Source organism: Lichenostomus cassidix, chromosome 17, assembly GCF_008360975.1.
Source record: "Lichenostomus cassidix isolate B80296 chromosome 17, HeHo_3.0, whole genome shotgun sequence".
Taxonomy (NCBI): Eukaryota; Metazoa; Chordata; class Aves; order Passeriformes; family Meliphagidae; genus Lichenostomus; species Lichenostomus cassidix.
In genome coordinates this window covers 5496961-5511869 of record NC_139497.1, presented here as the reverse complement: position 1 = coordinate 5511869, position 14909 = coordinate 5496961, and the positions used below count along the sequence as shown (strand labels likewise).

Below are 14909 nucleotides of genomic sequence, written 5' to 3'. Positions count from 1 at the left end.
CACAGTGCTTTTAGTAACTAGAACAGGGTGCCTTATTTTAGAGCCAAGGAGAGGGGACCTTTTAATTTCCAATCATGTGGCACAATAATCAGGAGGTGAGGAGACCTTATAGAGAGAGCTCAACTGTACTGCTGAGGTTTCCTTATGTAAATTGTACTCCTGGTCTGATTTGCTTTGTTTGCTTCTGAATGACACCTAATTTTCTCCATTTAAATGTGAACTCTTACCCATCTCCTACCACAGACCAGCCATGGATGGAGCTGCTGCTTTCATTATTTTTGTTAATCTGACTAATTTTTCGCATGCATTTGCTGTGCTCCCTGTCTGTGCAGGACTCTCATAACTAAGGAGGTCGGCAGTGTATCTCTGCGTATGAAACAGGTCGAAGAACTGTGAGTAGGATTAGCCCTTTCTAAACCATGCTGTCTCCACACTGTCACTGTTCATCCTCACTTTGTTTCTTTCTTTGGTAAAGCTGCTCCAAAGAGACATGAAAGAGGCAATTTCTGCAATGAGGATTAGTTTTAGATGAGTCTGGTGGTCTGTGTTTCCTCTGTCCCTCACAGCCAGCTGCTTATATTGCTGGGCACCTCTGTGCTGCTAAATTAGTTCATGTTTATTCCATCATACTAGTTTTGCTTACCAAAGAGGCTTTAGGTGTATCTGGACTGTTTTCCTTAAAAAGCATCTCTTGCATTTTCTGAGATGCAGATGGAAATATTAGTTTGTTTATATAAATGTATATAAAGTACATCTACCAAGTATTGCATCACATCTGAATGTCTTAAGAGAAGGGTGGGGCTGTCATAGCTTATCATATGAGGTAACATTCATGCTGGGTAGTCAAAAAATATTATTTATATAAGATGATTATTAATTTTGACATGAACTAAATTTTGAAACTTGTGTTCATGTCTCCTGGAAAAGATACCAAGTTTGCATTATGCCTGTGGAAGTTGCTGGGAAATCCAAAGCCATAGTGTTCATTGGCTGTACCTGACTGTCTTTTCATAGAGAAAGTATTTCTTGAGAATTAAAAGTGAAACTTTTATGTAAATCTCTCAAGTGTTGCAAAGCAACTCTGAGGTAAGGTCTGCTTCTAAAGGAGTTTTGCCCAAATCCTCTGAGCTTTTACAAGTATTTAATACCTAAAGCTGTTTGCTGAGTCAAACAGCTGCAGTTAGGGCAGGCTTCAAAACAGTGTTTTCCTCAGGTCAGTGGAGAAAGTTTCTATTCAAACCTAATATGAAAGATTCTTAGTTCCTTTCTATCCAGTCTTAAACCATAATAAACAGGAAGCCACAAGCTCTCTGCCTTGATGGAAAGGGAGCTGATTTATCAGTTTGATGTATAGACATTACAGCCCAGGATACTGAGGATTTTTTCAGGAAAATTTGTCATCTCTAAGCTGTTGGTTAGGGAAATGCTCCAGCATTGAACTCCTCAAGCTGGGAGGTTGTGACTGCTCAGTGTGTGCCCATGTGCTTCAGGTGGGAAATGAAAGCATCCCCATCTGAGGCCCCTGAGGAGCCTCAGCAGTGTCTGGTATTAGTTGATTTAGTAACATCAGAAGGAGTATGGCTTAATAATGAGAATCAATTGCTGCTGTTGATCAGCGTGGTAGAGCAACATCCAAACTGATTCAGGACACAAAAAATCCCTTCCAGATGCAGCTAAAAATATCTCATCTTCTGGAAGACTTAAAATAAAGTAACAGTAAAAATGAGTCTGAAGAGTGTGGCTTTTCTGAATGCAGGTTTTTCAAAAACAGGCATTGTGCATTGCTAGCGAGATTTGCAACTCAGTGTTAGTGACTGCAAAACTGCTGCTGGCTTTTTTCAGCAACGGCTTGGGAAAGGTCTTATAGGATCATCTGTGTCTAGTTCATTACAAGGAGCCAAATAGCAGACATCAGTTTTCTTGTGGTTTTAAATAACTGGCTGATCTTTAGAGGTTTATTTGCCTGTGCAGACCAATTTAAACATTTTGAAGGTTTCACTTTGTCTGTCCTCATGTAAATGAGGAGCAATATGACTGATGTTGGCAATTCCACAGATATAAAAAGTGCACATGAAATGAGTTTCATGGATTTCCCAGTTGAATATAGGTGTGTTATCAAAGACGCATACCTTGCTTAAACATTCAGCAGATTTTGCACTGGAAAAGGCCAGTGAAGATGTTTATGTCCTGAAGCTGGGAGGATGGTAGATTTTAATAATCTGATAGCAAACTTGATGTACTCTAGGAAAATACCTCCTGGCAAGTAAGAGTGTATGGAGTCATTCCTGCCCTGCAGTGACACTGTAGTTTAAGAGTCTACCCTAACCTAGGCTGAGATTTGGGTTTGCATTTGCCCAGGTGTTGCATGTGGGAGTTCCTGTTTTGGTGTGCAATCCATGTGGAGGAGAGACATGGACAGTCTTCATTCACAACTACACAGAGTAGCTCATCGTGTAGCAGAAAAGCATAACTTCAGGGATTCTCCATCTCTGGGGACCCCTGTAGTTAAGAAATTCCTGTGGTTGGACTCAAGCAGCAGTCAGATGGAACTGATTTCCTTTCCTGCTTTACCAGGTATCACTCTCTCCTGGAACTGGGAGAAAAACGCAAAGGCATGTTGGAAAAAAGCTGCAAGAAGTTCATGCTTTTCCGTGAAGCCAATGAGCTCCAGCAGTGGATCAATGAGAAGGAAGCAGCACTCACCAGTGAGGAAGTGGGTGCTGATCTGGAGCAGGTGGAGGTGCTGCAGAAGAAATTTGATGATTTTCAGAAGGTATGTTGTGATGCTGTATAATGTGTGTGTTAATTTTGGCCTCTCCCTTCAGGCTTTCTGATCATGTGTCCATGACAATTCTTCATAGCTGAGTAGGAAACATGGCTTTGATTGGACATAAAAGGTCCATAAAAGGTATATATGAATTTTTTATTTCGTTTTGTAAGGATAGAGAGAGTCCCACATGCAATTGTCTTCAGTTTGATTACATTCTCCAGGTTGCTCCATGCTTCCCAGCTCCCAGAGAACTGAAACTCTCTTTCAATGCTTTGCAGTACAGAATCTGCCAAGCTTTGGAAGAATTTCAGTTTGTGTAGAGCATAACCTTCAGTTAAGCTATTCCTGTTGAAATGAAAGATGCATTATGGTTTCCAGTCTGGCAGCTGGGATTCCCTGGCACAGGCTGTCTGGGAACTCAGGGTCTCTGGGCTTAACTCCTGCTGTTCACTCCTGGTGAGCCACTTTGTTCAACATGTTTTGGTGGGGTGAGTGTTAATACTGGGATTGTTCCCTGTTCTGTGCAGGATCTGAAAGCCAACGAGTCACGCCTGAAGGACATAAACAAGGTTGCAAAGGACCTGGAGTCAGAAGGACTGATGGCAGATGAAGTACAAGCAGTACAACAACAGGTCCTCTTTTTCTCTGCTTTAATCTAATCTAAGAAGCAAAATATTTTCCTCCTTTCTTTTGCCTGGCATTGCAAGATTCAGGCTGTTCTCTAGTGTGGTCACCACAAGGAGACCCTTAGAATTATATATTTTTAATAATGCTAGAGCAAATTGCAGCATATAGAGTTTTGCCCTTTTTTTTTAGGAATGGAAATTTTTTACAATAATATTAAAAGTCATGGAGAATCCATGCATTAATTCTGCTTCATATAAATTTGAAATTTAGCCTTTATTTATTTGCAGGCAAATGGGTGAGGAATACTAGGGAACAAGAGAAATAAAATAGAACTTAATTCAGAGTAGAGGGGCTTTGTGGGTTTTCTGGTTTGGTTTGGGTTGGGTCTTTTGCCAGCTTTTTACGTACTTATGCTATTTCTGTAAATAATTTTATCCTGTGCTATCAAAGTATGAAGCATGTTGGGAAAAATGTTCTTTCTATTGGAAAATAACAAGTTGTTTGTCCTTTCTCCTTTGCAGGAAGTCTATGGGATGATGCCCAGGGTAAGTGTTAATTTCTGAGGTGGATGGAGTGGCAATTGTAACAGGTTTGGGATGTACAAGGAGAAGTTCAGCTGTAATTGTGGTTCATTTCCATGGTGGAACTCACTAATGACTTTGAATGGACATTCAAAGATTAGCTTATCTTTAATCCCTTTATTTCCTGAGTGTCTTGCCCCACATCACAAACCTAAGCAAGCAGCACAACCCAAACTGATAAAAATACTTGCATGAAAAAATGTACTTTCTGTGTTAAGGATCGAACATGGAGATCTTCTCAAGATTTTTTTACTGTATTCTAGTAGTTTTAGATTCTGCTTCGTATTTTAAAGCTGTTTCTTCACATTTTCAAACAGGATGAAACTGATTCTAAGACAGCCTCTCCTTGGAAGGTAGGTGTCATTGCTTAGTAGCACACAGCAAGAAAATAAAACTACAGCACATCATCTTTTTTTAGACCATTTTCTTCTCCTGTGCCATAGAAATTGCCAACAGCCTGGTTTTTACCTCTCTGCTACAAAACTCTGTTTAGTTTTGAGCTTGTACTATGAGGTGATTCCAGTTTCTGGCCAGTAGATGTTGAATAATCCCTTGTTCACTTTGCATGAGTTCTTTGCTTTCTGCTTGCTACAACAAAAATGTTTTTATTCCTCGAAGTCAAGGCCATTTATGTCAATATTCCTTTGTCATCCTATGTCAATAGTAAGGAATATGCTGTATTCCATTAGTCATCTCCAGCTCATTTTCTACAGTAGTTAGAAGAAGCCTTTCTCCACTCATTAGAGGCTCACAATGGAAGAGCTGTCACCTGCTAAAGCACAAAAAATACTTTAAATATTTTTAAATTAATCCAACACTGTGTTTTCCCTAGTATTTCATTCCCATGTTTTATGTCTTGCATCCACCCTGCTAGACTTTAAGCTGCTTGTACATCTTTTAAGCTGTGTGAATGTGAGAAAACCAGGTCAGTATGCAATATTTTGACAGAAAATGCAGCCATGTCACCAGGAACTGGTGATTTTTTTAAATTTTTTTTTCAGATTATAAACATGTACCTTGAATTCTAAGAGTCTCATAGTAACTTAGCAAGCTATGACTAAGAGTTTGGGGATTTTTAATTCACTTACTCAATGTTGCCTTTGAATTTTCATTTTGTTTTCCTCATTCAGACTTGTTTGCTTCAGCTTACACTAACAAGACAGTGCTCACTTGTGAATTCTGGCTATTCTTACTCTGCTCTATAATACCTTCGGTATTGCAACCAATTATTCTTAATTGCTTTTGTAATTTACTTACATTGCCATTCTTAGTGGTTTCTACTTGATTTTTTAAGGAGTTTTCTTTCATTTTGTTTTTGCTTTTGGTTAGAGTTGAATTCAATGCTATATTTTTTATTTCTGCCTTTCTGTACAGTCTGCACGTTTGATGGTACACACCGTGGCAACCTTCAACTCAATCAAGGTAATTACACAACTTTGTCTGTGCCGATTTAGAAGTTGGGAACATTTTTTTTACCCTCCTTTTCCATAGTCTTTGTCTTTCATTAAGCTTTATAAACTCTTTGGAATCAATTTTTTGAAAGAAGCATTAATATATACAGCATTTGCTTCTCCAGTTACATCACTGTCTTATTATATACATAAAATCATTTGGTTTTACAGCTCAGGAGAAACGCTTAAAATTATTTTATTTAACTAAACTATCTTAATTTCTGCATACTTCTGGAATTAAGCAGAATTTAGTAACCTTCACCAGTAGTGAAAGACCAATCTTGATTTTGTACTTCCCTCATCCAGGAGCTGAATGAGCGCTGGAGATCCCTGCAACAGCTGGCAGAGGAGAGGAGCCAGTTGTTGGGCAGTGCCCATGAGGTCCAGAGATTCCACAGGTGAGGGGTTTGTTTGGTCTTGACTCAGTCAAATGCTTTGTCTATAAAGAATTCTAAAATATAGTGAGACCTGTTCTAAAGATTTAAAAGATACCTTTGAGTATCTAAAGATATTCAACAACCAGCTTGTTCAGTGGAGGGTGGTCTTAGTTTTAATTCTGTTTTTTGCCTTCCTTCAAATCAGAGATGCTGATGAAACCAAAGAATGGATAGAGGAGAAGAATCAAGCATTAAATACAGACAACTATGGGCATGACCTGGCCAGTGTTCAGGCTCTGCAGCGCAAGCATGAAGGCTTTGAGAGAGACTTGGCAGCCCTGGGTGATAAGGTGAGACTGCTAGAAAGAAAATCCAAAAGCTTTCTTTTTAATCTTCCGGAATGATTGAACCACAGCAGTTTTTCTCTGTCTTCACTGTGTTTATTTTCCCTTCTCTAATTCTAGGTGAATTCTCTTGGTGAAACTGCCCAGCGTCTGATCCAGTCACATCCAGAATCTACTGAGGATCTCCAAGAAAAATGCACTGAGTTGAATCAGGCCTGGAATAGTCTGGGAAAACGTGCTGACCAGCGCAAAGAGAAGCTTGGAGATTCTCATGACCTGCAGCGTTTCCTCAGTGACTTCAGGTAGTGATGTCATTCCCCCTCTCAATTTATTATTAGTGAAGTGTGTATGGCTTATTGTTCCACAGGAATATTTCTGGCAAGTTCAGAAAAGGACTGTTTTCCCTGTTTTGACTTATGTCAATGAAGAGAAGGGGAAAAATTCCCTATTACTGTGTGTTCACAGGGACCTCATGTCTTGGATCAATGGAATCCGGGGCTTGGTCTCCTCAGATGAACTCGCAAAGGATGTCACTGGAGCTGAAGCTTTATTGGAAAGGCACCAGGTGTGTGAAAGATAAGTGTATCATAAACATCAACAAATGCTTCCTTTTTCTGACACTTTCCAATTAGAGTTCCAAAAATACATCGGTTCCAGCTCTGGTTATTGAGCAGCACATCTCTGCCCCTTGCAGGAACACCGCACAGAAATAGATGCTAGGGCTGGCACTTTCCAGGCATTTGAACAGTTCGGACAACAACTTCTGGCCCATGGACACTATGCCAGCCCAGAGATCAAGGAGAAGCTGGATATTCTGGACCAAGAACGGACAGACCTGGAGAAGGCCTGGGTCCAGCGCAGAATGATGCTGGACCAGTGCCTGGAGCTACAGGTACTCTGCTGCAGTTCAGATACAAAAAATAATTCCTTTTTTCATTAAAAAGTTTATTATTTTATGATGGTGACAGTTCCCTTGGTCTGTCCTGCTCATGCTTTGGAGTTTTTTCTCCCCAGCTGTTTCATCGGGACTGTGAACAAGCTGAAAACTGGATGGCTGCCCGGGAGGCTTTCCTGAATACAGAGGATAAAGGAGACTCCTTAGACAGTGTGGAGGCACTCATCAAGAAACATGAAGATTTTGATAAAGCAATCAATGTCCAGGTGAGGAGGGTAGCTGAAGTAAGGGGAAAATAGTTTCCTTTTTCTCATACGAATTATTAGCAGAAGGAGTTCCTGCCCTGTATGGCTTCTAAAGTTCAGTTCCAAATATTCAGCCATGTGGAATTTGCTGCAGAAGTTTAGAAGCAACTTATGCAGATCAAGATGTATTTTGTTGCGTATGGACAGTGTAGAAATAGTGGCAAGTATTTGTATAAATTTACTGATTTGAAATTTTTTTCTTTATTTATGGCGGAAAAGGGTATATTTCCAAGTTTTATGTAGCAGAAAGCTGCCTAGATTTATTGGGAGATCATACTGCTGTAGCTTTAAGGCCAAAAGATCCCTTTTTTCTAAATGCCACAGGTGAAAGGTGTTGTAAGTTAGACTCTGCAGTCCTGTATAAGAGAAACTTCCTTCATAGGTCCACAGTAATGTAAATTTAAAGAAGAAAAAAAGATTTGTTCTGTTCCAGACACTGCTCGTTATTTGACTTTAGGGAACCACAGTTCTAATTGATGGTTTATGGTTTGGTTAGGAAGAGAAAATTGCTGTCCTGCAGTCTTTTGCTGACCAGCTGATTGCTGCAGATCACTATGCCAAGGGAGTCATTGCCAACAGGCGCAACGAGGTCCTGGACAGGTCAGTGCTCTCCAGGGAGGAGAATGCAGATGGCTGGAAATCCTCTTTGGGGGTGTTCTGTAGCTGTTGAAGAGCCACTCGTGTGGCTCTAGTGTTTCATTCATTGTATGTGTCAAATTACTACAGGTGGCTTCGTCTGAAAGCCCAAATGATTGAGAAGAGATCAAAGCTGGGAGAGTCTCAGACCCTCCAGCAGTTCAGTCGGGATGTGGATGAAATAGAAGCCTGGATCAGTGAAAAGCTCCAGACTGCGAGTGATGAGTCCTATAAGGATCCCACAAATATCCAGGTGAATGTGGTTCTTGGCTCAAAAATCAAAATATCATTGTTAACTTTGCAAGGCCTCCTCTGGTTTGAAAAATCCATGCTCAGGAATTCTCGTTCAGAGATGACAGAATGATACATCATGTTGGACATGGTCTCCTTTTAACAAGGAGAAAATGGAAGTTACATTATGCATGAAAGGAGACCCAAAATAGAACTCGATTAGTAATTATTCATGCATGTGATTAATTATTCATGCATATAATTAATAAGAAATGTGGTCTCTGTAGTGGAAAGTTTCCTAAAGAAACCCAAGTGGCTATTCTAGCTCTCTCCCACCATCTAGACAATAAAATAAGGACATGGAGTTTTGGGTCTCAACTCTTTTATGTTATAAAATGTGAAATCTCATTTATTTTTCAGTACTAAGGAAAAAAGTTACCTCTTATGTTTTAATTCTGGTTTATGAAGTAGTATAAATGCACTGAACTACTTCTCTCAATCTGTTTTATAGCTTTCCAAACTGCTGGTAAGTAGTTTGGACTAGCCCTGGTATGTGAATTTATTTTCTCTGTATAAGCTTCTGTGTAAGCCCAGGCTCTGGTTGCTGCTCCATCCATCAGTTCATGCAATCTCTTTTTCTGTTAGTTCTTGACTTCCATCCAGGTACAGCTGTTGATCCTCGTCTTATGGGTGTGGCTTTTTTGTTAATGCCTATTCAGCATCATTTATTTATGTATTTGTTTTGCAGGTGTTCTGCATGACCTGTTTAATTTGTGCTGCCTTAGTGATGTAGTTTGGGCTTTTTTGGGAGTTAGTTCATAGGAAAGTGGGGTTCTATCCTCCTTTTTCAGAAATTTGGCTGTTTGATCATCACTGGTGATGATTTAACATGGGACATAATGCCAGTTCCATGAGCTTGTATTTGTAGATTCAAATGCAGAAGATGGAGAATTCAATAAATGATAGATCTTGATTGGCTTAGTTCTTGCAATAGCATAGAAGGGAATAATACAGAAAGAACACTCCAGAAAAAGAGATGTACCAGATGGAAAGCTGACAGCACTTATTAGAATCAGAGAAGTGGAGTAAAATGAGGATATGTGGAGGGAGAAGACAGAGCAAAGAAAGGGGAAGATAACAAGAGTGGGAAAGGAAAGAATCATTTGTCGCTTTAGGCTGTGGTACATTAAATTACTATTTTTAGTTGAAAAAAAAATTAGAATTTTATATTAAACTAGAAAGGCTTGTCTACAATTTGTTGTCATGGTAATTATATGGAGATATGCAACTGGCAGCTTTTAAATTGAATTTTCCGAGTTGGTAGATTCAGCTTTGAAGAATATGTTTTTATAATCTCAGGATTTGGAATTTATGGTTCCCAAAATAAAGCAGTTCATGCAGAATTTCTCATAGCAGCACTATAGTATTTTTCCTCTTTTATTTTCAATCTAACATTTCCTTTCATTCCATTCTCTAGGACACTCTCTACCCATGTCCCATGTCACTAGCATTTCCAGTTTATACTTGCAAATTCTGTCTTGTCACTTTTGTGCTATTGTCATATTTCCTGGTGGGTGGATGGATCATGGATACATGAGAGCTGCACACTCCTTCCCACATCAAGGCTCCTGTTGTTCTCATGGTGCTTGCAACTTGGCAGAGAAAAATTCTTAACAAATAATTCAGTTATGTTTTTATAGAGGTTTTGATAATGTGGCTGTGTATGACTAATATCACAACTGTGCAGAAAGCAGATAAGCTGGACCAGTGATTTCTGTTAATTACCCATAGATTAGGAATGGAAATAGGAATTTGTGCAATTACTGTAGGAGTACAAAGGATGATCTACTCTACTCAGGGTATGTGTAATTTCTGCTTTTTAAAGGGGTACATTGAGAGTGAGGAATCTTTAGTGCAGTAACAGCTCAGCTCAGTGCAGGGAATGATGCACTGGCACCTGTGAAATGCAGAAGGTGCTTCTAGAGCTCACCCACAGTTTTGCCAGGTCAAAACTTGATGATTACTCAGGTAATGAAAGTAACCATTGGGGCGAGCAATAAATACCCTACCCAGAGAGAACTTTTTCAGCTCAGCCTGTGCCCAAAGCTTATGAATGCCCAGCCCATGAGAACAACGGAGGAGCCCTTTGAGCAGTGTCTGATGATGCTGGGTTTGTCCCTGCAGAGCAAACACCAGAAGCACCAGGCCTTTGAAGCTGAGCTCCACGCCAACGCCGACCGCATCCGTGGCGTCATCGACATGGGCAACTCCCTCATCGAGAGGGGGGCATGTGCTGGCAGCGAGGACGCCGTCAAGGTGGGCACCTTCAAGTTTTGCTTGGCTTTCACTTTGAGCAGTGTTTGGGTAATCGAGGCAGAGCAGTGTCCCTTGAGAAAAAAATTCTTGCTTTATAGAAGCTTTTGTATTTCAGCTATACGGTGTAAATCGGGTGAATCATTCTGCTTCAGTCTCAAGGAGGATAAATTTTCTGATCCCATGACTGAGATGTAAATTATAGCTGGGCAGCACAAAATAGTGACTAATTTGCATATCTGTAATCAACAGCCAAACTTCCACCATGTTCTGGTTTTGCATTTACCAGGACTTTTTTCATTTTTCATTTGTGGCATTTACTTATCTTTCCCACTTTCTGACAGGCACGCCTGGCTGCCCTGGCTGACCAGTGGCAGTTCCTGGTACAGAAATCAGCAGAGAAGAGTCAGAAACTGAAAGAAGCTAATAAGCAACAGAATTTCAATACTGGAATCAAGGACTTTGATTTTTGGCTTTCAGAGGTAATAAGATGGGAATTAATTACTTGCAATACTGCTTTCTTTAAGTTTGTGTTACCTTTGCTGATGTTAGATTTTGTGGAGCACTGTTTACCTTTGAGCAAGTCTAAGTGTATTACAGAAAAAACGTTATTACTAATAAAATTCTTGTGGATGTGTTCACGTTATTAGTTATAAACAGTAAGGTGAGAAGCAGCATGGAGCCTTTTAGGTCTTAAACTGCTAACAAGGCAAAGGTTTAGCAGAAAACTGAGAAGTAATTTGCATGGGTTTAAAGCATTATAGTTTCAAGGAGTTTGTGAAACACAATTTGTTCTTCATTCCTTTTTGCCTTCTTCATCCTCAGGTGGAGGCTTTGTTGGCATCTGAAGACTATGGAAAGGACTTGGCATCTGTTAACAACCTTCTGAAAAAACACCAGTTACTGGAAGCTGATATATCTGCTCATGAGGTATTGCTTTCTCTTCTAGTTTTGTAAGATAAATCATAGTCATGAGCAAATTCTGTAGGGACAACTCCTGATACCTGCTGCAGTCACAGACTGCAAAAAAAAACCCACAAATGTGGTTTTTAACAAAACCTGTGACTGCGAGTCAGATTCTGATTTTTATCCTGACAGTAATGAGCACAGAAACGAGCTCTGAGCAATTCCCCTCTCTCTCCTTGATGTGTCCAGGACCGCCTGAAGGACCTGAACAGCCAGGCTGACAGTCTGATGACCAGCAGTGCCTTTGACACGTCCCAAGTGAAGGACAAACGCGAGACCATCAACGGGCGCTTCCAGCGCATCAAGGGCATGGCCAGCGCCCGCCGCGCCAAGCTCAACGAGAGCCACCGCCTGCACCAGTTCTTCCGTGACATGGATGATGAGGAGTCCTGGATCAAGTGGGTGTTTGGGAAGTTCTGGGCTTGCCAGCGACACTCATAGTCTGTAGAGTGGCTTTACAGGTGCCTTCCACAACTGTAATTTCTATAGGAAATCACCTTTGCTGCCATTCCAGGAAAGCTCTGGTTTGGGTCTGGTTTCTTTGGTCAAATCCCAATAAACAGAAAAAATATCACAGTTTAGACTTGGACCAAATAACTGAAACTTCATTCTAGTCTTTTTGGGAAAGCTCCTACCAAAATTTCAAACTTTCTTCAGTTTGGAGGACTTTTTTACTCTAGTCAATTGTTGTAATTAATCAAATGCTCTGGACATTGGTGTTAGTACCTCAGGAGGAGGGAAAGAAGTCAGGCTGATAGAAATCATACCAATTAGAGCACTTCTCTTGTCATGCTTTTAAAACAAACAAGAATTGGACTACTTTACAAAAGGCATCTATATTTTTAAAAAGACAACAGTACACAGAAATTCTGTCCTTCAAAGGTAAATGATGAGCCCTCTGTCACCTTCTTTCCCCCACACAGTATCCCTGCATGTGCTGCCAAGAGCCACTTGCCGTTTGCTAATAACTCTCATACACAAGTTTTTACATTCAAGATCTTTGTGCAATGCAGAGCAGTTGTGTATCTGAAGGGTTTTCTTTTCTTTGAAGGGTTTTGTTTTCTTTATGAGGTTGGACCTTTACAAGTAATTTTCATATTTTGTCTTTCTCTCTTCTCTGTTGAATTTAGAGAGAAGAAACTGTTGGTTAGCTCAGAGGACTATGGCAGAGACCTGACTGGTGTGCAGAACCTGAGGAAGAAACACAAGCGCTTAGAAGCAGAATTAGCTGCCCATGAACCTGCTATCCAGGTAAATGCCTCTCCCCACGACAGAGATAAAAGCCAGCAGGAATTTTGCTGGCCCCAAACAATGCACATGAGGAGGGCAGGTGATGTTCCAATAATTGTGTTTCCCTGCAGGGTGTTCTGGACACAGGTAAGAAGCTTTCAGATGACAACACAATTGGAAAGGAGGAGATACAGCAAAGACTGGCTCAGTTTGTGGATCACTGGAAAGAGTTAAAACAGTTGGCAGCTGCTAGGTATGAATTTCTGTAAAATTCAGTATTAAAAGTTACATGCACTCATAATGATCGTATTTACAGAATTTCAGGGTATCGGTTATTAGTAATATGTAATAGCACCTATCACTGATCACAGACTCTACAAGATAGATTATTGAAAATGTTCTTCAGTAGAAACATGAGCCTCTTCTTGAGGTGTATGTTGTGTTTAGTCTTTTCTTGCACCAATTGGAAACCACAGACTTGAAATTAGCTGGCTTTAGTCTGCTGCCAGGAGGTTTCTCCTGAACAGAAACTGTTGGGAGAGAGTTTGCTTAAGTCTTTTGGCAGCTGCAGGCTTTGTAGTCCAAGGAATTCCTAGATCTGCAGCCATGGCTGCTGCTGGAGAAGTGAAGTGTGAATGATAGGGCTCAGGCTCTGCACATTGTTTTTATATCTTACATCTAAATGCCATAAAGCAACATGGACTAATTTTACCTTCCCTACACAGGGGTCAGCGTCTGGAGGAGTCTCTGGAGTACCAGCAGTTTGTAGCAAATGTTGAGGAAGAAGAAGCATGGATCAATGAGAAAATGACACTGGTAGCCAGCGAGGATTATGGGGACACACTTGCTGCTATCCAGGTCTGCATAGTTGTCACCACTTTGTTTTTGCATTGTTGTTGGTTGGAGCATAATGAGCCTTTTCTTTAACTATCTTTACAATTTAGAGGTTTATTGTTGGTTCCTTTTGAAGGTCTACGTTGTAAAAACCATAAATTCACTTTATAAAAGCATCCCAAATATGTTATTTCCTGTAGAAATTACTTGCAGTTTGGTGTGGCTTTGTATCTCTTGACCTCTGATGGACAGTCCTGGTTACATCTAACGGCTAGACTAGTCAGTCTCAGTCTCCTTTTGTCCACAGAAAACCACCAAGTTGTGCTAACCAGCTAAGATCAATAATTTTTGTCTGAAAAAGTTTATTCTAACTGATTTAGAACAATTAATTATCGTTTAACAAATGTTGGGGACTGATTTTTAGAAGTGCCTATGTCTTGTCTTTGCAGGGCTTGCTGAAGAAGCATGAGGCGTTTGAGACTGATTTTACTGTCCACAAGGACAGAGTGAACGATGTCTGTGCTAATGGAGAGGATCTCATTAAAAAGGTGAGCATGAACTAGTAAAGAGAAACCTTCAAAGGCTCCCCAGGACATCTTCATGTCACAGTAGACTTGCTCTTCTCTGTTATCTCTTTGAAAAGAGCTCTTACTCATTTTTTGTGGCTGAATAAGCTGTTGGTGTTTTGCTTTCAAAGCTGTTTCTGAGACAATGTCTTTCAGCTGAAGTCCTTGCTCTGTCACAAACGTTCTGAATGCCTCAGATGACTTCAACATCATACAGGATGCCTATATTTTCTTTTCCTCCCTGTCACATAGAACAATCACCACGAGGCGAACATCACTGCCAAGATGAAGGGGCTCAGAGGCAAGGTGTCAGATCTGGAGAAAGCAGCAGCTCAGAGGAAAGCCAAATTGGATGAGAACTCAGCCTTCCTCCAGTTTAACTGGAAAGCAGATGTGGTGGAGTCATGGATAGGTATGTTCTATGCTGGAGTACAATATTTGGTCACAAACAAACCTTAAACTCCTACATTTCCAAAGGACTCTGGTAGCTCATCATGTGCTGTTGTAACAAGCAGACCTAAACCCAGAGTAATCAGCAGTGCTGTCCCTGCTTTATGCTTTTATGGTAACCTGATTTGAAACAGAGGGAATGTTTGAGATGGAGAAATGACATTTTTGCAAAATTTGTTTTATTTTCCAGGTGAGAAGGAAAACAGTCTGAAGACAGATGATTATGGACGTGACCTCTCTTCAGTGCAAACCCTGCTCACCAAACAGGTCAGTGCTGATACTGCTGCCACCCTGTGAGAGAGGGAACAGCTGATCTCCTCTACAACACCCAAA

At 40.5% G+C, this 14909-nt stretch overlaps 1 protein-coding gene across 4 annotated transcripts in view; it reads left to right on the top strand.

The window, feature by feature from the left end:
* The window catches only part of SPTAN1 (spectrin alpha, non-erythrocytic 1), a 46326-nt gene that overhangs the window by 22864 nt on the left and 8553 nt on the right, over positions 1-14909 (top strand). For 2 of the 4 annotated variants that reach the window (XM_085077100.1, XM_085077097.1), the window contains 25 exons: positions 333-392; positions 2575-2773; positions 3298-3402; positions 3919-3942; positions 4296-4331; positions 5353-5400; positions 5736-5827; positions 6012-6156; positions 6271-6452; positions 6616-6715; positions 6845-7042; positions 7165-7311; positions 7847-7950; positions 8077-8239; positions 8729-8743; positions 10402-10533; positions 10875-11012; positions 11356-11460; positions 11686-11894; positions 12627-12747; positions 12858-12979; positions 13452-13584; positions 14010-14108; positions 14379-14538; positions 14767-14843. In XM_085077100.1, the coding sequence (XP_084933226.1) occupies positions 333-392; positions 2575-2773; positions 3298-3402; positions 3919-3942; positions 4296-4331; positions 5353-5400; positions 5736-5827; positions 6012-6156; positions 6271-6452; positions 6616-6715; positions 6845-7042; positions 7165-7311; positions 7847-7950; positions 8077-8239; positions 8729-8743; positions 10402-10533; positions 10875-11012; positions 11356-11460; positions 11686-11894; positions 12627-12747; positions 12858-12979; positions 13452-13584; positions 14010-14108; positions 14379-14538; positions 14767-14843 (2914 nt within the window). The remainder of the gene's footprint in view (positions 1-332; positions 393-2574; positions 2774-3297; positions 3403-3918; positions 3943-4295; positions 4332-5352; positions 5401-5735; positions 5828-6011; positions 6157-6270; positions 6453-6615; positions 6716-6844; positions 7043-7164; positions 7312-7846; positions 7951-8076; positions 8240-8728; positions 8744-10401; positions 10534-10874; positions 11013-11355; positions 11461-11685; positions 11895-12626; positions 12748-12857; positions 12980-13451; positions 13585-14009; positions 14109-14378; positions 14539-14766; positions 14844-14909) is intronic. The other 2 variants (XM_085077098.1, XM_085077096.1) reach the window with 1 other exon arrangement.